This window comes from Pteropus alecto, unplaced genomic scaffold, assembly GCF_000325575.1.
Source record: "Pteropus alecto unplaced genomic scaffold, ASM32557v1 scaffold313, whole genome shotgun sequence".
NCBI lineage: Eukaryota > Metazoa > Chordata > Mammalia > Chiroptera > Pteropodidae > Pteropus > Pteropus alecto.
In genome coordinates, this window is record NW_006434832.1 from 1,782,181 (window position 1) to 1,808,771 (window position 26,591).

General features: G+C 35.4%; 1 protein-coding gene and 1 pseudogene across 1 annotated transcript in view; both read right to left on the minus strand.

Moving 5' to 3' along the window:
• NSF (N-ethylmaleimide sensitive factor, vesicle fusing ATPase) overlaps positions 1-17,960 on the minus strand; it is a 103,610-nt gene extending 85,650 nt beyond the window's left edge. The window contains exons 1-7 of the mRNA XM_025045614.1: positions 17,875-17,960; positions 15,866-15,965; positions 13,484-13,523; positions 8,926-9,092; positions 6,073-6,180; positions 5,515-5,590; positions 3,124-3,279 (exon numbers count right to left, since the gene is read on the minus strand). Of these exons, the coding sequence (XP_024901382.1) occupies positions 3,124-3,279; positions 5,515-5,590; positions 6,073-6,180; positions 8,926-9,092; positions 13,484-13,523; positions 15,866-15,965; positions 17,875-17,957 (730 nt within the window). The 5' untranslated portion in view covers positions 17,958-17,960. The remainder of the gene's footprint in view (positions 1-3,123; positions 3,280-5,514; positions 5,591-6,072; positions 6,181-8,925; positions 9,093-13,483; positions 13,524-15,865; positions 15,966-17,874) is intronic.
• Positions 17,961-23,393: 5,433 nt separating this feature from the next.
• Positions 23,394-23,512, minus strand: LOC112478448 (annotated as a pseudogene).
• Positions 23,513-26,591: the final 3,079 nt, after the last annotated feature.

Consider the following 26,591-nt stretch of genomic DNA (forward strand, 5'->3'; position numbering starts at 1 on the left):
TGGGCTTGGGAGTCCAATGCTAAAGAAAATAGTTACTGATTAAAACAACAACAGTCTAAACTGAAATTCCCTCTAAGTAATCCCTTTTCCTATTTCTACACATGGCCTTTAATGCCCTCTCTTTAGGGCTGTATGTGACTTCTCTTTTAAGGCTTTCTTTGATTTTGATTCTATAAAAATATTACAATAAGAACAAGAAGATATATAGTACATACTTGAAGGTACTTCAAGAGGGAAACTAACAGGTTGGAAACTAACAGACAGGACACTTATTTTATGCGTATCACCTCATCTGATTCCTAATTTTACTGCATAATGGTGTGCCTCTGGTTAGTCCTTCGGTCTTCCTACATCTCATCAGCAACATTCTGTACGTATCAAAACTATATTTTCAATTTTGAAAAGCAACATGAAGTTTTACAACCAAAAGGAAAGAATTATATTATCTAGAAGCATAATTATCAGTCTCATAAACACGACATAAGAGGAGTCTAAATTTATCATTTTGTGAACTTGAGACTTTGATGTATAGGCAAAAAGATACATTTAGTTAAAATTCCTGTTTACAGAGTAGACATAACCCTATACTTCATGGTAAAGATAATGATTAGGTTTCAAGCCAAAAGCAAAAAAGTTCTCTGCTTAAAACAAAACAAAACAGCCCCATAATTACTCTTTTCTAATCGCTATTTTTTTTTTCATTTGAATTGATTTAACCAACCCAGTGTTCAACTGGATCCTAAAATCATACATCTTTATCTATTTAGTTAACAAAGAGTGAGGAAAATAATCAGCCAATTTTGTTTCCACCTAGCAGGGTAAAAGAACACAGGGTATATAAAAAAAGGACTTGTGTAGTGTTATTTTATATTCTACCCATATGTAGCAATTTGTACTTTTATATACCCTTACTAAAGTCTAATGAGAACTTTATAACCACACTGTACTTGGAGTGTAATAAGTTTATTCTACTATGTAACTGCCTCAAATTTCAAAGGAAAAAAGAAGCCTTTATTGAAAATTAGGGAATGACACATGCATAGCAAGAGAATTATTTCTCAGTCATTTTACCACAAAAAAATAGCTTTAGGACACTGAGAATCTTCTTTCAGAAAAAAGAAATTGTCTTTCAATTCAGCTTAAAAGCCAAAGTAGCTTTACACTTATTCTCTTTTAAATCAAATTGATAACATATGCTTCTTGATGGCAAAGGCCATAACGAAATAAAAATATATTACTTTTTTTTTAAAGGACAGAACTCTTTTTTGGTTTAGTTAAATTAGTATAAAATATTAGAAAAATAAATCCATAAAAAGAGTTCTGGAGAGTAGCACTCACAAAGAAAATTCAAATCCTTGGTCCTTAGTCAAAAAGCATGTTAACAGCAACAAAAGCATACTATTATAATTCAACTAATTTCAATATGGATCGCAAAAACAGATTAATTTCGCTCAGAAATTCCAAATCTGTTTTGGTTTAATTTCAAACTTTTCAACAGCTGGCAAAATCATAAATCGACTATTAAGAGTTTTACTCCTTTATGCATTATCTACCCAACATCAGACAGAGGCCCTAATGAGCAGGGTTTAGATAATGCACCAACACAAAACTAGTGTCTGAATAACTGAATCTTCGATAGCTTCTAAACTGTGAGAAAATATTTATAATGTGATTAAGGATATGGCTTTACAGAAGCAGTTATTTTTGTACTTGTTGGCTAGATAGTATAATATTCAAAGAAACATAACCATTAAACTCTTTCTGCACCAGGGCTCACTCTTGAAAACCAGAAAAAATATCTGACGAGAATAACAACATTTGGAATGGTCCTTTTATCTCTGCTTATAGCTAAAATACACATAAACAATATTTTCATGTCCTAATCAGAAAGCTTTATAGATTTATTGTGTCTCAAAATACACATTACCAAGATAGTGAACTATCACATTTTTTACTATTTTCCAAATTAAAATTCTGTTTTTAATGGACTTGGCCTTTGTATCTTTTAGATAAAGAAGTATGTTATTGCCATTTCAAGGTGTATAAAACTAAGGTGATGAGGGTCTCTGTCATTTTCTCTTAATCCAATTCCAAACTCGACCTTTACCCAGTGAACAGGTGTGTGCTGTGCCTGTAATTTATCAGAGTGAGCGACCCGGCAGAAAAGCTACCAACAATAGGAGGCTAATAGAACCAGGCACTTAGCGCCTAGAAAGCAGTTCTCATCCCCACCATTATGAATATACTTTTATCTCCCAGTAGCAATTTAAAGATAAAGAATGATGGGGGTGAGGGGAGTAATATATTCATATTCCTTCAGTTTTTTGGATTCTGTTTTTATCCTAATAGTCTGCCAGCAGCTATAAGGTTATAAATTCCTTTCTCAGATATTCTGTTTCTCACATTCCAATCCAACCTATGATATGGATATGAAAACAGTCATGACAGCATTTCCACTAGGGCAAAAAATGCCACTTCACACAGATAAATTAAATAAACCTTCAAGAAGAAAGTGATAAATGAATAGCACATTTCTTTGAATGCAATGTGGAAACTCCTACGTATCCCCTACATTTGTCTTATTGGATCATACTTATCTAATTTAAAAACGTGCCAAGTATCCATTTACTAGGTATGAAGAGGTACTAATTGGTAATATGACAGCACACTAAAAAGAAGCAGCAGCTAATATTAGAACAATGCACAGCTAATATTAGAACAATGCCCACAGACTAATAGGTAATAATTATTCAGCAGGGTAAATCTTAACCATAGTGGATCTTTAGAGTCAGATGAAATTTCTAAATATTCCATATAGAAAAACATTCACAAATAACTAAATAAAATAAAGTTTCTAAATGTCTTATAGAAAAAAATCATACTTGAATAAATTCGAGCAAAACCACAAATACTTCCATGATTTCCCCATAAAATTAAAATGTAATTTTAAAAGATCTAACACTTCAAAGATTTTTCTAGAAAACTTTTTTTAAAAGAAGTTAAAAGAGAAAAATACTTTGGCAGGTCTGAAGAATATTTTTAAAACAATACTGAAAAGAGACCAAATCACACTCACTTTTTAAAAAACACAAGATTTAATCAAATTTTCCTTTTTAAACTCACCCATCTGCTCCACAATCTCAGGAGGAAACACTCGGGAAGCAAATGCTCGTCGAAAAATATCTGAAAATTCCTTGTCCAGACCTCCTATCCCCATTTTTTCGAAATTCCAGTCAGGATTGATGATAGACTGGCGATTTTCCTTGGTTTTAGCTTTGCCTATGTCAAACAAAGATAATCAAATGTGAGTTAAAAACAGTGTCAAAAGACAAAACTCCCTGAGCATCCTCAATGAATAAAGAGAAGCTACCTTTATACAAAGATGAACAGCGTGGTCTTTGCTGATGTTCTAATAAGAAGGATGAGTTTTTCTATGCTAACTATTTTGTCTGGTTCCCATTTAGGGTCAGTAAAACACTTTCAAGATGACTAAACTCATGCCGAAGCCCATTTGTAATCAATCCATGGAGCTTGGTTGTCTTAACCTCTAATCCCAACCGAGTTAGCTAATTTGGTTGATTAGAAGAAACATCATGTGCATATCTGAAGACAACACTAGCTGGCAGAAATGCAAATGAAATCTACCAGTCCCTCAAAGCTCCTAAAACAAGTGTATTTAAAAATACATATATTTATCTAGATTAAGTTTATAATTGGGTATATAATCCCTAAACCTGAGAAGATGCACTAAATAAATTTGATGTCTTATTTGCTTTTTCTTTACTTGCACACAGAAGTGTAAAATCATCCTAAAGTCTTTAATAATTTCAAAATTTGTATTTTCCAATTCTTTCACGAAGATAAAAATTATTTAATTTAAATGTCACAGTGCCACCTAAAGTAACTTAAGAGAACCATATTATTTCAAATACAAAGAATAAAATACCTTACTACACTCTACTATATAAACAAAAAAAGAAAGTAATATTATAGTTTTGTTTTGTTTTGTTTTTTAATTAGGGAAGAAAAGTTCATATTAGAAAAAGTGTATCCTCGATGGAGTTTGATGGTTAGAGTTTTCTGGACTTAACCACTTCCTTTATAAAGCTATGGAAAATGTTCCTTATGCTCTACTGCCCTCTTGTGGCCAAAATTACTGCATGCTAAATCATTACACAATTTTATTTTCTAATGAGAAAAACCTATCAATCACACCTTTTCATGAATTACTTAGAAATACCCACATAGTATGAAAGTTACAAAACTCCCTTGGGATAAGATACCCTAACAAAAGGTGTACAAAACATAAAATACGAGATAATCATTGTAGAAATGTACCGGATCAATAACGAGAGATTTTGATATATCCTACATCCACAAAATAACTTAGTCATTAAAAATTATGTTGTAAAGTTGTGTTCATTAAGATGCCTGAAATATATTAAGCATAAAGAAAAAGTTATAAAATGGTATGAAAATTGACTTAAATTTTTAAATTTTGGAGTTGTGAGTTGTTTTTGAGTATCTATCCATATTTTATAAAATACTTTATAAGTAAGAAAAAAACAATAAAAAGGAACAATAATCTATAAATGAAGAAAAAAGGCCACACATTCAAAGTCAAATAACCTTGGATATGATAGTGTATACTTTCTTCTGGAGTAGACAATCAACTTAGTTAAAGCAATCAAAAATAAGAATTACTATACAGTTAGTGGCATCATTATTCTGGTGAGTTAATATTCTTAAAGAACAATGTGCATTATTTGAATATAACAAAAATAGGGCTAACGTAAAAGAGTAAGAATGAACTACGAATCTGTTGGAACTACGAACCTGCACATTCATCATTCAACTCAATCACTAATAGAAGTGACACCCGTATCATGTTTAACACACAACCAGGTGAGGGACAATCCACAGACTGACTGGTTCTCAAGGTCACGAGAGACTGTGAAAGCCTAAGGAACTGTCAGAGACTGGAGAAGACTATGAGACTATAAACAGCTAACTGTAATGTGGGATCCCGAGTCAGATCCTAAGATAGAAAAAGGACCTAATGAAAAAACTGGTGAAATCCAAATAAAGTCTGTGGTTTACTTAGGAGCAATGAAACCACATTTATTTCATTTTGGTAACCGTACTACAGCTATTTAAGACATAACATCAAAGGAAGTTGGTGAAGCGTTTACAGCAACTCTTTGAACTACTTTTGCAAATCTTCTGTAAGCCTGAACTTTTACTTATTTATAGTGTGGTTACTCGGAAATTAAAAATTACATGTGTGGCTCACATTATATTTCTATTGGACAATGCTGATCTAGTGAAGGTTTCAAACTTTACCATCAGCACATCTGACGAATAGGAAATACTTCTTGGTTTTGTGAAAAGCCTTCTCAAGGGCAGGGCCCCTATTCGCCTTCTCCACTTGAAAATCACCGTAAGCTGAGTCACATATAGTAACAGCAATAGACCCCACTTCATTCGGAATCTTCTAAAAACTATAAATCTTACCAATAAGATTGAGTGATGAATTTTCTGCTTTTTCAAATGCAACTTGACTGTTTCCAACAACCAGTCCTACTTCGATCTGGATAGAAAAACAGTAAGTAGTAGTTAGTCTACCAGCTGACTTCTGGACTTCTAAAAGCAAAGCCAAAAATGAAGGGGAACGAGGTCTCTCGGAGAAGAGCAAATCTTCCAAACTATCATCCAAGTTACAGTTATTTCTGTCATAACTACCTTCCTATTATTCCTATTTTCTTTATTTCAATGCATATATCTTTTCATAAGGCCTGTCTTCTTCTTTTTTATTTATAATAAATATCATCTTCACTCAACCAGGATTACAGGTACATATAAAAGTTCAAATTATTATTAGGTCTGTAAATAAGTGTATTTTATGCTATATTTTAATAACAATGCTGGCTATAAAAACAGAGTACATAACATGAAAGTGTACATAACATGAAAGAAATCACTGAGCAAGAGAATGGATGGGAAAATTTGCTTACTATGCACAATTCACCTCATAAAGACTGTCCAATAAAGATTATTAGAAATAAAACATACCTTCTGCCTTTTACCGGTCGCAGGCTCTCCCTTCAGGATGCTAGGATCCATGGCTTCAATATCCTTTACCAGCAAGCCAAAAAGCTTCTCATTGAAGCTAAAGACAAGCTGTGTAGGAAAGAGGTAAAGGGAGAAAAATCACTTTATGATATAATGGCTTGATGCTCACATCACCAATGTTTTCCAAATGCAGGAAACCAGCTTTGTCTTGTGTATCCCTCTCAAATATGGTCCACAGGCAAACTACCCACCTAACCAATGAAAGGAAAAGGGAACTACTATTTATTGAGTATCTACTATGTACCAAGCAAACACGACAGGAGGTTATATAATTCAGTCACAAACTCTCTTAGAAACAAATCATTCTCCAGTTTTACTAGTAAGGAAACAGATCCAGAAGAAGGCTAAGCAATGGGACCAAGTCACAGGAAATGACACTGCCAGGATTCAAGCCTGAATCTGTGACTCTGATATCCATGCTTTTCTACAACCAATACAAAATGCCTGCCATACAAGTGCAGAGACAGCGTCTGAATGTTCATTCATTAGCCAAGTATTTATTGAGTGCTTTCCACAAGCTAGGCCCTCTTCTACATGCTCGGGGTGTAACAGGCAAAGCTGTCAATCCCGCCACTATTAACTACTCCAAAGGGAACTGAATACTAAGAACAGTGATTTGGGGTGAGATTTATTTCTTCTCTGTATCACGGAGGATTTTCTTGCATGGGTTTACAGACATCTGCATGTTATTAGGTTTAAAGTTATTATAAACACCAAAGCATTTTCTATTAAATATCCTTCTAAGCATATTCTGTTAAAACACTAAAACTAAAGGTCAAAACAATAAAGTTTAATGAGGCGATATGAACACGACTATCAGTCAAAAAGTGTAAGAATCCAGAGGAATGTAGTATAGTCCAAAAAGCAACGGACAGGTGGTTGATAAATTATCAGCTAAATGTCCTCTCGGGAGGCCTTCTCGGACCATTTAATCCAAAGTAGCACCACAGGGGCTCCCTAGTGCATCATCCCGTTTAACTTACATCAAATTACTTAACAGTACATGGCATTTCTCTATTTTGTGTCTTCCCAAACTAGAAAGTAAGCTCTATGAAAATAGAGATTATGTGTATTTTGTTCATTGCTGGTCTGCAGTGCCTAAAATAGCAGCTGGAACATAACTAGGTGTTCGATAAATATTTACTTAATTAATTGATCGATTAACTAGTGGGTTCTTGTCTCAGCTACACCCCTGGATGTATGAACAGGGACATGTCATTTATCTTCTCTGGACCTAAAATTCCTCATTCGCAAAATGAAGAGGTTAGACAAGATAATCTTAGGTTCATTCCAATTCTAATATTCTTAAAAATAATAATAAATGCACTATATCCTTTTCCTGTCTATCAGTAATTCAGCTTCTACTAGCAAAAGTCTGAGATTATAATGTGTCGATTATCAAACCCTTAGAGTCTTGTTCCAGATCTTTGCCATTTCAGTTAAACAAGAGAATGACAAAAAATAACACTCCTTTCAGCCCAACAGCTCTTTCTTTCTATAGCGTCTCTCATTCCTCATCCTGCATGCCTTCCCACGTAGGAGACTGCAAGGGCATTCTAGGTAAGTCAGTAGAGGTCAGAACGCTACAAGCAAGGATTCTCAAATATTTTGGTCTCAGGACCCCTTTATGAGCCTAAAATTTTTTGAGGACCCCAAAAAGCCTTTGTTTATATGGATTATATCTATTGATATTTAGCATATTAGAAACTAAGACAAAAACTTAAAAGGCATTTGTTAATTTAAAAATAACTAATAAATCCATCATGTGTTAATATAAATATTTTTAATTTATTTTAAGAAACTCTTATTTTCCAAAATAAAAAGCACAAGCTGGAAGAAAGGTATGGCCACATTTTCACAAATCTCTTTAATGTCTGGCTTAATGGAAGACAGCTGGACCCTCATATCTGCTCCAGCAGTCGACGTGCTACACCAGCACGTAGTCTAAACTCCGCTGTACACTCATGAGAGAACAAAAGGAGAAAGACACGTTATGTCTTGGTATTAATATGAAAATAGTTTTGACTTCGCAACCCCCTGAAAGAGCCTCAGAGACCCCCAGGGGTCTCAGGACCATGCTTTGAGGACCCCTGCTATGGAGCTACCGTAGGAAAAAGGAGCTGGGGATGATTAAGAAAAGTCACAAAGAAGAAGACAAATATAAGAGCAACAGAGCAATAATTATTTATGTGAACAAACAGCAATTTATGAAATCACACATTTTTTTAGGGTACGATTTTAAAAGAATAGAATTTCTTCTTAGGAGGTTAACAATATATTAAGTGAAGTCCAAAAAAAAAAAAAATTGCAACATAAACAATATCATTTTAAAGTAGAGAAAATTTGGGTTTCAGAGGTTCCATGAAAAATCTGAAAATATATAATAATAATTTTCTTAAGTTTCTCAAAGAAGTTCATAACCAAAGAAAAAACTACTTTTCTACAGAAATATATCAGTAAAAGAGAAAGACATCCAAAGACTAAATAAATGTGCCACAATAAGAAAAAAAGAAATTTGAGTCACACATGTGTGCAGTGTTTCCAAATTTAGACAGAAAAGCTGCTGTAATTAAATAGGATGTTGAAACCTAAAAGCTGCTTTAGAATTTTTCTGAACAGACGCCTTCTTTGAGGTTCAGTAAACATATCTCCTTCACTTTTCATCACTCACCTTGCATATACCTGTTCATATGCAAAGCTCCTCTCATTTTTAAAAAGCAGAATTAATTGTGGACAACTGCAAGAACGAGAATGCCTATAAAGTGAAAGAAATGAAAGAAAATTCCAAACTACCTGCTGCCCCACTGAGAACGCCTGGTTGTTGAACTGCTGAATAAACTCTGCTGCCATCTTGTCAGTATCATAAGGGTTGGAATCGATGCTTTTTTTCTGCAGGAAATCGATCTCGATGGTCATTGTGCCAATACATTGTTTGGCCTTGTCAAATGTATACAAGGACACTAGAGGGGGAAAAGAAACATTTTTTTTTTTTTTAAATCACAGGGATATCAAATGCTTGCTATGTTTCAAGTAACTAAAAGTTTTACATAAATGAATCATAACAGAACTTGTCCAAAAGGAGACATTACATGGCCTTCACTGGATGGACACACACAGGCACAGATTTTAAAACATGGTAATAACCACTAGATATTTTCTTCCCCATATCAATTAATTAGAACATATTGAACAACACTTTCCTTCTACTTTTACACTCTCTCTGTCTCTCTCTCTCTCTGTCTCTCTCTCTCTCTCTCTCTATATATATTTTTTTAAAGTTTATTTTGCTTTTTATTTATTTTTGCAAGTAGAATTTTTGTGAGGTCTTCTCGTTTCTGATTTCTAATCTGCCATCTTCCCTCATATCTCTACTTTTACCCTCTTAAGGAGAAATCACAGCCCCCCCCCCGCACCTCTCCCCAAATGACCTCTTCCCCTTTCTCATTTAACAGAGGACGCTTACATTTACAAGGAGCCAGCATAGCACACTGTTTCTAAAAAGATTTTTCTGACGCAAAAAAGAGCTAGGCTGAGAACTGTGTGGCTCTTTTGCCCTAAGAAAAGGAGGGGAGTTTGCTTCAGAGCAACTTAGGAGTCTGACATTTCTTGCTGAATACTATAAAAATATTTACTGAGTACAGTAATTTCTACATGTAGGACATGTAGAACAGAGTAAAGACCATGTTTTTAACTCATCTTTGTATTTAACAGCACCTAATGGTGTGTGTTAGATGCTTAATATACTCATGAACTATTTAAATAAAAGAACAGCAGCAAATAAATAAATAAATAACCATAGTCTCTTTGTTAATAACAAAAGTGGCAAAACAAAGAAACTTTGAAGTCTAAATGTTTTAATAGATTCTGTTTGTAACTAGAGAAGCATTTAGTGCTCTGTGCCTTGATTTGTCACATCTATAAAACAGGAAGATTGGATTAGATAAGTCTTTATACTAAATTCTTCACACTTAAAATTCTGTTCTAAACTTATTTCTTATAATCTAGCCACTTGAGTTATGTACAAGAATTTTCTGTAAATTCTTTGAATGAAATTGCTTGTGTAATATTTTTATATTTTGGTTTGCTGTCATAAAGGGAGACATATGTATTTTAAAGATAAACATTTTCAAAAGCAAAATTACAAAGAAGGCCAGGGTGAGGAATAGAAAACATACTATCACAGAATGAGTTCCAATCACAGCATAAATTCAAATTTTGGCTGAAAGTTTCAGAATACTCTCCTGCCTCCACTTTTGGATATTTGTTCTTTCTTAACATTTCCCAGAAAGTACAGGTTACAGGCCAAGTAACTTTCATAAACAAGAGAGCTTAATTGTTTCCCCACAGAGTGAAGATATATATAGGATGAAATATTAATATAAGTATGAATAAGTTGATTCAAAAATTCTATTTCCAGGTGTCTGGTCCTGGAAGACTCTTGTAATCTCATGTAATCTCTCCCAGAAAGACTAAAAAGATAACTATAGGGAAGTTCATTATAACATTATTTATAATAGTCAAACATTGAAAAAAATGCTCATCAGTAAGAGAATGGTCAATACAATAAAGGATATTCATAATATGAAATACCATAGAGAATTAAAATAAAAACTTGATGTATGTTTAATAAAGGTGGATGGCCCATTAAAACATAATATTGAGTGAAAAAAGTATATTACAGAAAGGTTTGTATAGTATGATTCCATTTAATGCATTAAAAACTCCAAAACAATTCCACGTCATAATGCACATATATGTATGTATATGCACATATGTGTGTGTGGGGGGGTGTACCATCCTTATAGCAAGAAATATGAGTAAGTATGTTAAAATATCATTACTGACTACAGTTTTTAAGTACATATAATTTAAGGTCCACATTCTTAAATAGAAAAGAACAAGCTGCCACAATTTCAAATGTTTTGGGCAGTACCATGGACAGAACCAATGGCAGCACCATGGTCAGCGCCACCATTAGCCCCAAAGGGACAGGTGCCCCAAAGGTTTCATTCAGGAGCAAAGGGTGAGAGGTTGAAAAAGCTTTCTTATTTTATGACTAACATCAATTTAATACCAAAGATTAATAAAAAAAATTTTTATAAGCAAAAAAATGTATAGCCAATGCTTTGAATAAATGTAGACATCACAATGACAGGAATACGACAGTGGTCAAACACGTGCTAATTGAACATTAGTCTGTAATTCTTAAAACATGGCATTTCCAGATGAAAAGAAGACTAAGCAATTCTTCCAGAAGATTCTCAAGTAAAACTGCTGACCTGACTAAAAAATTCCCACCTTACAGACAGAACTCTTGTTCCAGAATCTTTGAATTAGCACTTCCCTTCATGCCACACCTCTTGTCCCATCTTTGCCTATCTCTCTACTTACACGGAACCAGCTTTCTACCTTCACGGCCACGTCATCCACATGGAGCAGGCCCGCACACTCTTCCTCGCCTCAGGCTTACTCCACCCTAGTCCCAGCTGATCACTTGGTTTCATGATTTTGCCCATTAAGTCTGTTTGATTTACCTTTTAAAGAACTTTACAATCAAGATAAAGCATTTCTGGTAAGAGAATGCTTTAAACATAATTTAAGTCACAAAACATATTTCTCAATTCATCAAGATTCATCAAGTGTGAATGTTCACACTTTTTCATAACTGAATTTATCTACATTAAAAGTTAAATTTAAGCACACTCTTACCCTATATTTAGAAAATTACGTTTAAGAAAATTAGAAACCTAAGCTACATACACACCCATTTTTCTCATTAGACTTGACAAGTGTTCAATTTTATTTCTGCCAGTGTCTGCAAATAGGGAACCCTGGCTTCGTGCACTGACCTACTTTATTTCGGTGCTGAACTCCTGCACCGTCTCAGCTTCTCACCATGCTTCTGGTGATGGTGAAGGGAGGTGATGGTGAAGGGAATCACTTATGTCAGTGTTCCCCAAAATGGGACTCATAAGAACCACTACGGGTGATTGTTAAAAACACAAAACACAGATCACGACTCAGGAGGAGAGGCCTGGGGATTTTGTTTTTGTTTTGGTTAAAAAAAAAAAAAAGGCAAATTCTCCAAGTGTTTCTTTCAGGGAACTTTGGAAAGCACTCTCATTTTCTTTCCTTCCCTTACTGCACCCATGAAGCTGACATGACGTTATATAACAAGATCCACACTCCATTTTCTCAATTTTCCCATGCAAAGAGATAATCCAGTTTTTGCTTATAATCCACAAGTGGCTTAGTCCTATTTTTCCCCTGAAATCATGAACTGCTCTCCATGCCCTTCCCTGGTGAATTAATGATGACTTTACAATATTCTTTATTTTAAAAAGTGTACCATATTGCCACCCTTTCTTCTCCTTAGCCTAAATCTGACTTATCTTTCCAAACACAGGGGAAACATATCTTAGTTTACAGTAAAATGGAATCACCAAATAATGACAGTTATTCCTCTTCAACATAACTTAGACTTTTAAAAATATTTTTCCATAGCCATAGTTTCACAAAATCCTATTGAACACAAAATCCTAGGCTAGGCAAATCAAGTAACCTTTAAGCTATTCTCCTTGACTCCTGAATTCTCCCCACTCCTTGCTACACTCCACATGGACATTAGAATCCTTTCCTAAAAGTAGGATTTTGATGGGCTCATTCAGAAATTCTCAGGAGCTCTCAATTGTTTTTGCCTAAAATCCAGATTTCCAGTATGTACTGCAAGGCCCGCCACTAACTGCATACTCTACCCTCACCAATACAATCCAGTCAGGCAAACACTTCCTGAGCACTGCCTGTGATTTGCTTGCTCCCATCTCAATGCTTTTATTTATATTATTTCTCATCTTAAAAGCTTTTCTTCCTAATTTCTGAAACCTAACCACTAGACCACCAGGTTGCTCCTTTCTTCCTTATTTCTACCATGTAATATTCCCTCTCCCTTCATAATCATGCTCAAAACTCCAATGCCTAGAAAGATTTCTCTGGTTAATTTTCCAGCCTCCAATCAATCTATCTACTGTTCTGTCTTAACATTTTTACACAGTGCTCTTGATGGTAATATTTATGCACAGATTTACCTTGTAAATATTCTGTGAGCTTTAAATATGTGGATATTCTTTACCCCAGTAGATTGTAATTTCCGGGCAGAATAGCAGGCAGACAGAGAAGTAGGGCTATAGGTACTATAACTATTTACTTCCCATTCTTATAGATCTAACCAGTAATATGAATATGATGGATGTTTAATAGCCTGACAACCAGTAACAGAAAACTGTACGGATCTCCATAACTATAAGAAAATTATGAAGAAAATCAACCTCAGGTAACTAAAAAATATACCTACCTTCTATTTCTTGCCCAATAGAAAGTCCGGCCCATTTTCGCTGTAAAATAAGAGGAAAAAAAAAAAAGACACTTAAAACCAAATCAATCAAAATTAGAGAAATGAGGAAAACAGGAATTTCTATGAATTTCAGGAACACATTCAAAGACCAAAATATGGTATGCTGCTATGTGCCAAATTGTGTCCCACAAAAAGACATGTTGAAGGCTGAGCCCCAGAACCTATGAATGTGCCTGTATTTCAAAATAAGGTCTTTTCAGATGCAATCAAGTTAAGATGAGGTCAGTCATATCAAGTTAGGGTGGGCCCTAAGCCAATATGATTGGCATTCTTATAAGAAGAGACACACAGACACATGCGGAGAAAGTCATGTGACAATGGAGGCAGAGATTGAAGCAATACGTCTACCAGCCAAGGAACATCAAGGATTGTGGGCAACACCAGAAGCAAAGCATGGAACAGATTCTTCCCTAGGGCCTTCCGAGAGAGCATGGCCCTGTGGACGCCTTAATTTCAGACTTCTAGGCTCCAGAACTGTGACTGAATACATTTCTGTTGCTGTAAGCCACCCAGTTAGTGGTACTTTGTTACGGCAGTCTAGGAAACTTATATGCTACAGTTTATATCTGAACATTCACTCCAGAGCATACGAAGCTTGCCTTTTTTTATAGTAAAGCTGGCACCATTGAGTAGATGCTCCTTTGCACAATATAATCTTTCTGAAAACCTTTGTAGTAACAGATATTATTTCAGTGCTCTAAATGTACTGTGGTAAGTTATACTGTTTGTTACAGTACCACAAAAGGAAAGACACTCAACTGATAAAAACTAAATTAAAACTGGTCAGATAATCTATAATGAAACCTAAGCAGGGATTCGGATCATTAGATGGTCATGACTAGTCCTTGTGTACTAGCCAAAGGCTTTTCAGGCATTTTCAACCAGCCTTTAGCCTCTCCCCAGGTCCTGACTGATTACAACGGCAATAACGTATGGGGTCGGCCAGACTGTGTTTAGGCAGGAATTCGGGACTGGCTTGGTATAGATTCAAAATTAGTAATTACTGGTAACACTGCAAAGAACAGCGAGAAAAAATAATTTTTGGCTAAAAATCAAAAGTTTGCCTACTCATCTATCATGGGTTTTGTTGAATTTTAAATATGTGCAACATCAAGTGCTCTCCCGTCCAGCTTTCTCACCACAGGTCACTTCTCCCTCCTCGCTGCCCTTCATGTCCCTCTTCTCTAATATCCCACCCTACTTGCAGCAACCTGAAATTTAGGAGCACGTGGTTTAGCTCAGACTTGGGGTCACAGAGCAGCCACATTTAGATTCTGTACGTCAATCCCAAAGACAGCCTCAAAGGATGATAAAAATAGTATCTATTGTACGGGGCTGTTTTGAGAATTAAATTAACAAAAACATGCGAAAGTACTTAGAATCATACCTGGCCTACAGTAAATGTTGGGGAAAAATTTTTTAATAGCAGAAAGCCAAGGAGAAATAGTCAGAAACCCCATTTCTAACCACCAGAATCCCAAATGGAGTTCTGTGAAATCTGGAAAACCTTGGACGACCTCAAACCTCTGCTCTACAGAAACAAATGTGAAAAGTGACCCTGATAATGGAGAGGCATATAGTGAAGGGAAATAGTGAGTGAATATTTCCCATAATTTTTGAGAGCTCCAAGAGGTCTTTAGTAATTCCCACAATGAGTGTTTGATATCTTTCACTAAAACTCCAGGGGACTATATCAATGCTTACCAGCCTATGAAGAGGAGGAGTCAGGGGTAATATTTACAATGCTTAGCACTGTGGGATCAGAGGCACAAGCAAGAAGGTAAGGGAGCAAAGGCTACAGACTGGTATTTGCACTGCTCCTAGATTATGTGTCATGTGTCTGGGGCAGTGCTAGGCAATTTTCCCCTCACAGAAACCACCAACAGTTATCAACGTAGTCATCATCCTTCCAGTCATTACGGGAGCCCAGCAAGGTAGGTTGTAATTCAAAATAACAGCTACTTGTATCATAGTCTTTAGTCTGGCATCACTGCATTTAAAAATCACTATTAATAAATGTTAATTTTACAGGTCAATGTCTTTTCTATTACCCTGGGAATTAACATTAAAATAACTTGATACCTTATCTAATAGCTAACTGATAATACTGCAGAGTTTTTAAAACTTAGGAAAAAATCAAGACAATAAAAGGTAGACACAGGAAAACTGGCAATTAAAAAGATATCTTTAAATTTCATATATACTGCCTAGATGTTTTTCTCTGATATGAATCAGTACAGTTATAGGTGATGCTTGCTTTAAATGAATTGATTCTTCTATGACTTTCAAGAATAGAAGAGAATAAATGAACATCTGAGTTACCTGAGGTAAGCTGAATGCAATGCTCCCTGGGACCACTGACGGATGGGTCCTCAGTGTAAATGTGTACCTGTGGTTGGGAGAGGTCCTCACAATCACGTGCCTAAAGACAGAAACAGAGTCAGTACTTCATGTCAAGGGAGATGAAGAACACCATTCCAAACGTGTTATATCCAACAACTGAGGCTTGTGAGTACTAGGTAGAAACATGGCATTATATAAGAGTCCTGAAGGAAGAGGACACATTTCATTTCCAAAAAATGTCACCACTTCAACATGTTTTCCAGGCATGAGGAGCACCTTGGGCCAAATACACATCAGGCAGAATCAGGACTAGGTTCAAGAGAGTACATACCATCCAAAACACCACCTTCGTTACATTTCCGGTTTACATAAAACTGATGACATTATTTAGAGTCCTTAATAGTAAGTAAAAATTAAATGAATTTTCTCTCCTGAGACTTATTTCACATCCTAAATAGAATAAAGGGAGGAGAACCAAGAGAGACGAGCCAGGATATAACAGTCAAAAGAAAGTTATTCTTTAGGACTAGGCTTTAAATCTCTTTGCAGATTCTCGCAACAGATTGAATTAGTAATAACCTGTAAAATTAAAAAGATGGTAAAATAAAAAATTTTCACAAAATCTATCAGCTTTCATATACATATCAATATTTACTATTTCAAAGCATTTTGTGCTAATTCGCCCTGCTCAGAAGTTACTCATAAACAGATACAATATTAATCTCATGATAATTTCTTACAGCAAGAAACTACCAAGAACTGTGTGTGAGACAGAAGCTTCGAACTGTTATGCAACAGCACTATCTTTTTAAAAGATAATTAAAAATTATCTTTTAGAATGCTATAATTTTTTAATATTAATGCTTAATGCTTCTAGACATATCATTTTGTCACTAGAACACAAGTTCCTTATAACTACTATATTCTAAGTAACTCCATCATGAGTACAATGAACATTCGACATGTGTAAAAGAATTCTATAAACAAATTCTCACACTGATCATCGATACTCCAGCTTATATGTGGGAAGTTCTGTGTTCAACTTAGCAGCAGAGAATTTTCAGGACTGAGAACAATATTAATACAGTCATGTAATACAGCCCCTTACTCTTAAGTTGAAAACGAAAAATGATTAGCAATTCTAATTCTGTGAAACTCATGTATTTCACAGATAGCTTAAAAACGAAACGAAACAAATTAAAACAAAAACAAAAACAAAGAAAGGCTCAGTTAAAGTCTTGCTTCTTTGTTCCTTATTTCCCCAGCCTACTTTCTGGTACAGCCTCTTCATCTCCTTACCTCTACCAATCTCAGAAGCTTATGGATGGCACTGAATGTGGTAGCAGGGTCTTAATAAGTTCTGGCAGTGGGTGACATGAATCAGTTAAAATAACTGACAATAAAAAATGCTTGGGAAGAGTCTACATTTGCTGTGCATCTTCCAATTTTCATGTCTTTTACATTATCATAGTAGTCATGATCCTAATAGCTAACATTTATTGAGGGCTTATTAATGTGCAAGGCACTGTTCTAAGTGCTTTATTTGTATAACTCTATCTTCACAACTACCCCAAGGAAGATATTATCATCATCCCTATTTTACAGATTAGGACACCGAGACACAGACCCGGTGAATAACTTATCTCTGGCCACCCAGTTTGTAACTGACAGAGCCAGAATCCAAACTCAGACGATCTGAATCCACACCCAAAACCTAATGACTGAGTTATTTATAATCCATACAACTAATATGTTTAGTTCTTCGAAGAAAATCGATAAAAAATAAGATGTATAAAAAGCCAGGTATGATTTTAAAAACATAGTTATCAAAGTTCAACACAATAAAGACTTCCTCATTTCTTCCATTTTCTAACTCAGCGAGAGGAATAAAAAAAACATATTCTCAAGTTCACTAAAAAATAAGGGTTCTTTAGAAGTTTCTAAAATGCCACCTAGCAGCTTAGGAGAAAACAAAGTTAGATACTCACTGGCCGGACTGGAAATCTTTTTCATTCACGACGGCGCAGTTGGTTAAAGATAATTCGTCTGTAGGACATCTCGCAGCTTGCATACTCTATATAAATCAATAATTAGGAAAATAAAATTAAGTCACCTTTTAATAACTTTAAAGACTAGTTTATGCTCTCCTGTCCTCTATACCTCATCACCTGTTGTAAACATCTGTTGTTTTTGACTCCCAGCATCCCTTCCTCTGTGATAATAGCAAACCTTTCCTTTCGGAAACCCTTCCTTCGCTATTCCACATGCTTTTGCAGACATGCTAATCACAGCACACATATAGCTACACAGAGGTCTGTTCCACCCATGGCATCATATGTACACAGGTAATAGAAGAAAAGCATTCCCCCTTGCCTCACCACCAAACAGAATGAAACTATCAGAGAAACAAAGGTAACAAAGACACAAGCAGACACCTTGAAACACAGATCCAACAACCAAGTTAAAGACCTGAGTCCTCAGTGTTGGTTATGAGCCAATAAATTCTCTTTTTTGATCAAGCTTATTTGAGCTGGCTTTTCCATCTCTTCAGATAAAAGAATTTTGACTGATTTAAGCCCAGTGAAGTAAATTCAGTAAGTCCAATAAAGTGTAAGTCACAAAAAGTATCTTTTATAATAGATCTCTAGTGGCTATGAACCATATCCCCTATAGATTGAGAAAAACCATCTTCCAATAAAGATACAGGGTATATTTTTTTAAAACAGCAATTAACAATCTTTTTGATCAACAGCGACTAGCAAAATATTCCTCCGTATAATGAATTTAACCAATAACCTTTCCACCGTCCTTAGGGTTTCCTTGTTAGTAAAATATGACACTTGTAGTCACAGTTTGTTTATGACTAAAGAACTCATTCTTCAAACCTCAAACCAAAGCTGATTCTTCTTAAATTTGTCTCCCGAATACAAATTTATAGAGGAAAATAAATTACTTTTCGCTTTGCTTTTGTTTTAACTCAAAGGCTAGTTTCAACAGTTGTCCCAGTTGTTTGGCGGTCTCTAAAGAGGAATACATGCTCCCAAAGGGTTTGCAGGGTAATTCAAGTATCCAAATAAGCTGAACCCAGAAACAGACCTCTGAATAGGAGTATCAAAATATTAACCCGAGGGTTTGAAAAATGAAGCACTATTTTGCTTTCCGTATTAATAAAAGAAAAATGAGAATATATTTTTCACCTTTAGCCCATCTTTTTTATTTCCTTTTGTATGTTTTACTACGTACATAAACTATTAGTATAAAAGTTATAAATAAATATGTATATATATTGGGGATACATAATCAAAATGTTTTTTACTTATGGGATTCATGATAAACTGATTGGAAATCACTAATTTAGAACAGGAGAGGATTAAAGTCTAGGCCATAATTTCGCTTTCTGAATGAGAGTATTTTTGCCGACGGTCACAGGTTGACAAGCCATCTGACAAAAACGGTACCCAGCTTTTTAGTTTCCCATCTACCCTGGGGTCTCACCTACAAGCTTCTTCCTCTTACACAGTTCCCCCTTATCTGTGGTTTCACTTTCTTCGGTATCAGTGACCTACAGTCAACCACAGTATGAACATATTAAATGGAAAATTCCAGAAAAAACAATTCGTAAGTTTTAAATTGTGTGTGTTCTGAGTAGTACGATGAAATCTCATGCCATCCTGCCCCGTCTGCCCAGGATGTGAATCATTCCCTTTGTCCAGCATGTCTACACCATATACACCATCCATTCATTAGACATGTAGTTATCAGATCGGTTATCAGATCAGTTATCAGGGAAGAAGACCACATCCACAAAACTTTTATTACAAGTGTATTGTTGTAATTGTTCTATTTTATTATTGTTGTTGTCATTCTCTTACTGTGTCTAATTTATAAATTAAACTTTATCATAGGTATGTTGTATGTATCTGAAAAAACATAGTATATATAGGGTTCACAACTATCTGTGGTTTCAGGCATATACTGGGGGGTCTTGGAAAATAACCCTGTGAATAAGGCGGGGACTACTGTATATTCTTCTCCCTCCCCTAACTCTGAGCCCCTTGCCTCCCAACTCCTACTCATTCTACAGTTCTCAGCTCAGATATTACTTCTTCTAGAAGACATCCCTAGACTCTTTACCCTCCCCACAAAGCTGATAAAATAAACTTCAAATGTAAGCACCTGACTGTGTTTTTATTGTCTGTTCACATGTTTGCACTGCATAAAAGACAATAAACTTCTCAAAGACTAAGACTACATCTTGCTCCAGTTTTTGGTTCCTGGGGCTAATATGGGGCTTGGCACTCATTGCTTATCCAACATTTGATGAATAAATGAACTATAGATCAATACAAATCTACCTCAATCAAAGAATGAACAATTCAAATAATATGTATACAAAGGACATATCAAGCTTATTTAGGAAGTGATATAATTAAAATTATCTAATAGATCAAAATTACACAGAACTGATATAGACAAAGTAATAAAAAATTTACAAAATGCTGTTAACCTTTTTCATTTATGAACTTGTCTACTTGTCAAAGAGCTAGTGTCCTTTCAAAACGAGTGAAAAAAGTCTTTAGAAGTCAGCTTTCTTGCCCACTAAAACAGATGCTGTGAGCAAAAGGCCTCCCTACTGGAATCTAGAAGCATCTGTGTTTTTATGGTAAGCCAAGCAGGGTATCTCATTTTCTCATGAAACTATAAGTCCCTATAAATAGTAGCTGTTTACTTACCACAGTAATGCCAAGGGAAAATTCCACAATTTTTCTAACATTGACCTTACCTCTAAGAAACATAATAAAAGCCCAGGCACTACAGTCATGCAGCTATTAAGAAGTGAAAACACAAAATTGATGGGCAATTTTATATAAGTTTAGTAATCTAAGTGACCAGAACATTCAGCTGTCTGAAGACTGCAAAATGTTTTCATTAACAACTTGAAATGTAAAAAAATTAATAATTCATTGCTGCTCAAAAGAATGAAAATCTCAGCAAATCTCTAATGGAAACTTTAGTGGAAGTAATTATGCCATTGCTTACTTGAGAGCCTCTAAAGTACAAAAAAAGAATTTGCTTCTTTTCATCAAAAAATCGGGACTCCTCTAGGCAACATTATATGGATTTTAAATTTAAACAACATACTTTCATCCAAAGTTTCACTTTAAAAATTGAGTTAAGTATATGCTTTATTGTTTACCAAAGAATTTGTAGGGGGAAAAGAAACAGAAAAAAACAAAGAGCATAGTACCTGACAAAAAGAGCTCATTACCAAATAACTTGCCCCAACCCTAACTTCAACACTCACGCATCCACTGGTTCTTCCTCTGCGGTGCTTCAGGCCTTGGTTACGTGTCTCTAGAGACACACAGATTCCCCCACAGGAAAGGGAAGAAGGACAGAAAACATGAGCTTGCCCCAGAGCCAGCTCAGCTGACAAGTCCCACTCGATTATTTTTTGTCAGACCATCTTTCCTGAAAAATAACATTTTAGAACTATACTGTTCAATCGAGTAACCAATAGACACATCTGGCTATTAAAATTAAATTAATTAAAATTAAAAACTCAGTTCTTCAGCTGCACTAGCCACACTTCAAGCACCACATGTGGCTAGTAGCTGTCACTGAAGAGCGTTTCATTGGATAGTGCTGGTCTAGAACAATGTGAAAGCCCATCAGTTAACGCCTGTCTTCAGGCCTAAGGAATCATTCTGTGCTATAAACTCCTGTAATGATCATTTCTGTCAAAATTTTGAAGTCATGTGGGGCTAGATGTGATGGGACAGAAATAATTTAAACTTTTATGTCCTATGGGATACTCTTCACATTATTTATTTCAGACCATTATTCATCTAGTCACATAGATAAATCTCCTGACATCCATTAGGGCTTTAAAAGTTTGGTGAAAAGAAAAAGGCAAGTTCCCATTTGGGAAAACAAGAAAAACAAAGAAAAATATAAAAGGCTGACAACATTAAATATTGGCAAAGATGTGATGCAGTTTCTTATAAAGTTAACATGACCCAGCAAGTCCACAACTAGTTTTTTAGTCAAGAGAAACGCGAGCATATAGCCATACTTATACACAAATGTTCACAACAGCTTTATTTATAATAGCCCCAAACTGGAAATGACACACAAATCTACCAAAGGTGAATGGATAAACAAACTGTGGTATAGTCCCAACAATGGAAAACTATCCAACAATGAAAAAGAAACTAACTGCTGATGTATACAACAACATGGGTAAACCTCAAAAATGTAACACTAAATTTAAAAAGCCAGATGCAAAATCCTATATACAGTGGTCCCCAACCTTGCTGTCACCAGGGACCGGATGCAAATACAGATGAAGCTTCGCTTGCTCACCTGCCGCTCTCCTTCTGCTGTGTGGCCCGGTTCCCAACAGGCCACGGACCCAACCGGTCCATGGCCCAGGGGTTGGGGACCCCTACTCTACAGCATTATTTTAATAGTGATGAATTAGAAGCAACCTAAAAGTCTCATTTTCAAGTAATGGTTATGTAAACTATAACACATCCACTTAGTTAAATATCATATTGCCATCAAAGTCCTCATAACATATTAGAGATTCATATCACAGGAATATGAAATACGTTTATATTTATTTTTTACTTTACTTGATTTTACTTTAGCTTGATGTTTTTAAAGTATAGTAAACCAGCTAAATGGAAACATACCAAAATGTAAAAAAACAACTGTGATTGGACAATAGGACTATGGGTGATTTAATTTCTTTCATCTTTTATGCATTTTCTAATTTAAAAAATATAGATAGGTGTTACTTTACTAACCTAATTAAAATGTTTGTATTAAAGTTAATTGACAATATATTTCATTTCAGGCCTCTGTTTGCTTCTGTATGTATAGACAACGGCGACTGTGCACATTAGAAAAATAACTCAAGTACACTGTCATTGTTCATGAAACACAAGACATAGTCGCATCATTTGTGTGCTTTTATTTCATAGTTAAATCATGTTGGTTAAATCTAATTTTCTTTGATAACAATGTGCCAAGGATTTTTGTAAATAAATTAAGAAAAAGCATTTTTAGTAAACTCAGTAAGAAAATATAAAATATGGTCTGAAGCACAGAGCCATTTGACAAATATACAAAGAGCTAAAGATTTATTTATATTGGGCAAGTTAATTATTGACAGCATCATAATGAGTACTAATTGATAAGCCAGCTAACTAAGTCCTTAGCGCTGTGAATAAGTAATTTTCTTCCAACACTGCATTAATTTGAGAAAGTTCATCAATGTCTTAAAATTACTTTAAAATTTGGAGAAGTACCTGGACAATATCTAGGCACATAATAGGCATTTAATAAATATTTGTTGAATTTTTTGAAGTTTTAAAGAAATACATCTAGAAAATTGAAGAAAATGAATGCCTATCTTAGCAGATAAACATAAAATCAAAAACTTTTCTATAAATAGGAAATAGACAACAGATTCCAAGAGGAAAAAAAAAAATTTTTTTTACACCTATAGCACCTGGTATTCCTAGGTGGTCTCCCATCCAAGTACTAACCAGGCCCGACTCTGCTTAGCTTCCGAAATCAGACGAAATCGGGCACATTCAGGGTGGCATGGCCGTAGACGAGAAACAAAAAAATTTAAAGCACTAAAAAGAAGTGGCAAAAATGTATAAGACCCATATGAAGAAAACCAATGAAAGTACATAAAAGAATATCCAAAATAAATGTAGAGATAGATATATGATGTCATTGCATGCAATGACTCAATATTATAAAGTATCAAGAACTGTAAATTAACCTACAAATTTAATGTAATTATAGGCAAAATCCCAATGAGTCTTATGTAAAGTCAATCTAAATTGCAATTTGCAAAGCAAATGTAGCAGGGGAAGTAGGAGGGAAACTTTTTTTTTTTTAGTTTTTGGAAGTTGTCGAGTAAAATTTCAGGAAGGATGGGGGGGATGGGCCCGACCAGATACACATGAGAACTTAATACAGTATATGAGATTTAGCATCAGTGGGGGAAAGCTGAATAAATTCAATAACCGGCACTGAGAAACTGACTATCCACTTGGTGATTGGGAGTGGCGGGTGGAGGGGAATGTTAATAATAGCTAAAAGCTAATTACTCATAATAGCTAATATGTTTTGAGAGCTTATTATGTGTCAGGCACTGTTTTAAGAGCTTTAGACCTGCAGGCATCCCACCCCACAACTCTCTTTCCTACTACCAAAATCTAAATAACAAGTTGCCTCACTCAAGCTGAATTTTTGTTTCTTGTAACACATAAAAAATTCTTCTCTCTGAATGATTTTCTAAACATGACTCACTGTGAATATTGTATACTTAGGAGAGAAAAATATTCTAATTTGAAAGTGAATAAACTGAGGATTTCATGTTTTCATCCTATAGCTACCTCCAATTGATTGAAGCATGTAATGTAGCTTCATTTTGTCCATTCACGGATCACATTCTATTCTTAACCTTACAGAAGCATCTTAAGGCACATATCTCAAATGTATAGGAGGCGGAATCCTTCACCTGTAGGTTTGATCCCAACCCATCTATCCAGCCTCTGCTCTTGTACATCTTGAGTGACTGCCAGTTAGCCTCTCTCTTCCCAGAGGCATGTCCATGCCTCTCACAGTGGCTTAAAAAGCAAAAACCCCTTAACTCTACTGTTACCTCAAATTATCAACCTTTTTTCTCTTCACTTCACAACTGAACTTCTCAAGTCTCCCTTTCTTGCCTCCCATTTTCTCATCCTATGGCAATCTCCCCCAACCGTCCTTTGAAATTCTCTCCAGCAACTTTACTGCAATTGCCCTGTCTTCCAAGTGACCAATGACTTTCTAATTGCCAAATTCAGTGATGTCTCCCTCTCCATGGTATTCACTCTTTTGTTTCTCTTGCTGCCCTCCTCGTCTTGGTGAATACCATCACTATCATTTCAAGTCACTTGGATTCACAATTTCAGGGTCATCCTTTCCTTAACCACCCAACCGCCCCCCTGCACACACACAATTGGGGGCCAAGACCTATTAATTCTACCTCTACACTGTTACTTGCATTTGATTCTTCCCTTCCATCCTTGTAACTGCTAACCCGTATCACCTCTCTTCTTTAAAAAAACAAACACCTGCAATAACCTAATTGATTTCCCTGATTCTATTTTCTCTTCTCCAACTCAGTCTTCCCTCTGCCATCAGATATGACCTAAAATCAAAATTATGATTTCTAAATAATAAAACCCAAACTCCTTATCATGATACTTATAACCACTTATGCGGAATCTATCCTTGTTTTTCTACATCATCTACGTCAGTGATCACCCTGACCCCAGATACTTTATATTCCAAACTCCATGCCTTTGTTCACACTATTCCTTTTGTCTGAATTCTCTATTCCAAACCCCTCCCACCTATGGAAATCTTACCCATCTTGCAAAATTAAATTTATGAAATTCCCTGGTTCCTAGTAAGATTGACTATCCCCTTTATGTGTGCTTCTTCAACAGTCTTATCACTACTATTTATAATAAGCTGTCTTTACATTATTTAGTTGAGAACCATGATTCTGAGCTCTGGCACACCTGTGCCACCTAGTGAATGTGCAATGTATTAACTGAACACTATTAGCATTTTTTGAGATATACTTCTGCTATGGTCTGAATATAGTTTGTGTCTCCCCCAAATTCATATGTTGAAAACCTAATGCCCAGGGTGATGGTATTTGGAGGTGGGAGTCTTTGGGAGGTGATTAGGTCATGAGGATAGAGCCCTCATGAATGGGATTAGTGAGAGCTAGCTCACTCCTTCCATGATGTAAGGACACAGTGAGAAGCCTGTGATCCAAAAGAGGGCCCCCTACTCAACCAAGCTGGCACTCTGATCTTGGACTTCCAGCCTCCAGAACTGTCAGAAATAAACTTCTATTGTTTATAAGTGACCCAGACTCAGCTATTTTGTTACAGCAGCCCTAATAGACTGAGACAACTTCATACAATATAAAATTCATCATTTTCAAGTGAACGCTCCAGTGGTTTTTAGTATATTCACCATGTAGTGCAATCATTACCACTAATTCCAGAACATTTCCAGCACTCTGAAAATAAACTGTACCTATTAGCAGTTAGTCTCAATTCTTCCTCCTTTCAATCTCTAGCAATCACTAATCTACTTTCTATCTGTATTTGACTATTTTGGGCATTTTGTATAAATAGAATCACAATCTTTTATCTTTGTGACTGTTTTCTTTCATTTAGCATAATGTTTGCAAGACCATCTATATTGCAGCATATGACAGTACTTCATTCCTTTTTATGGCTGGATCATATTCCATTTGTTTATCCACAGACACTGGTTTATTCCTTCTTTGGCTATTATGATTAATGATGCTATGAACATCCATGTACAAGCTTACGTATGAACATATATTTTCAACTCACTTGGTTATCTCCCAAGGAGTGGAATTGTTGGGTCATTCTGCTTAACTTTTTGAAGAACTGCCAAACTGTTTTTACACAATAGCTAAACCATTTTACATTCCCACCAGCGGTGTATGACAGTCCAATTTCTCTACATTATCACTGATTTTTTTCAACTACAGCATCCTAGTGGGTGTCAAGTTGTATCTCGTGGTTTTGATTTGCGTTTCCCTAATGACTATGATATTAAGCAACTTTTCATGTGTTTATTGGTC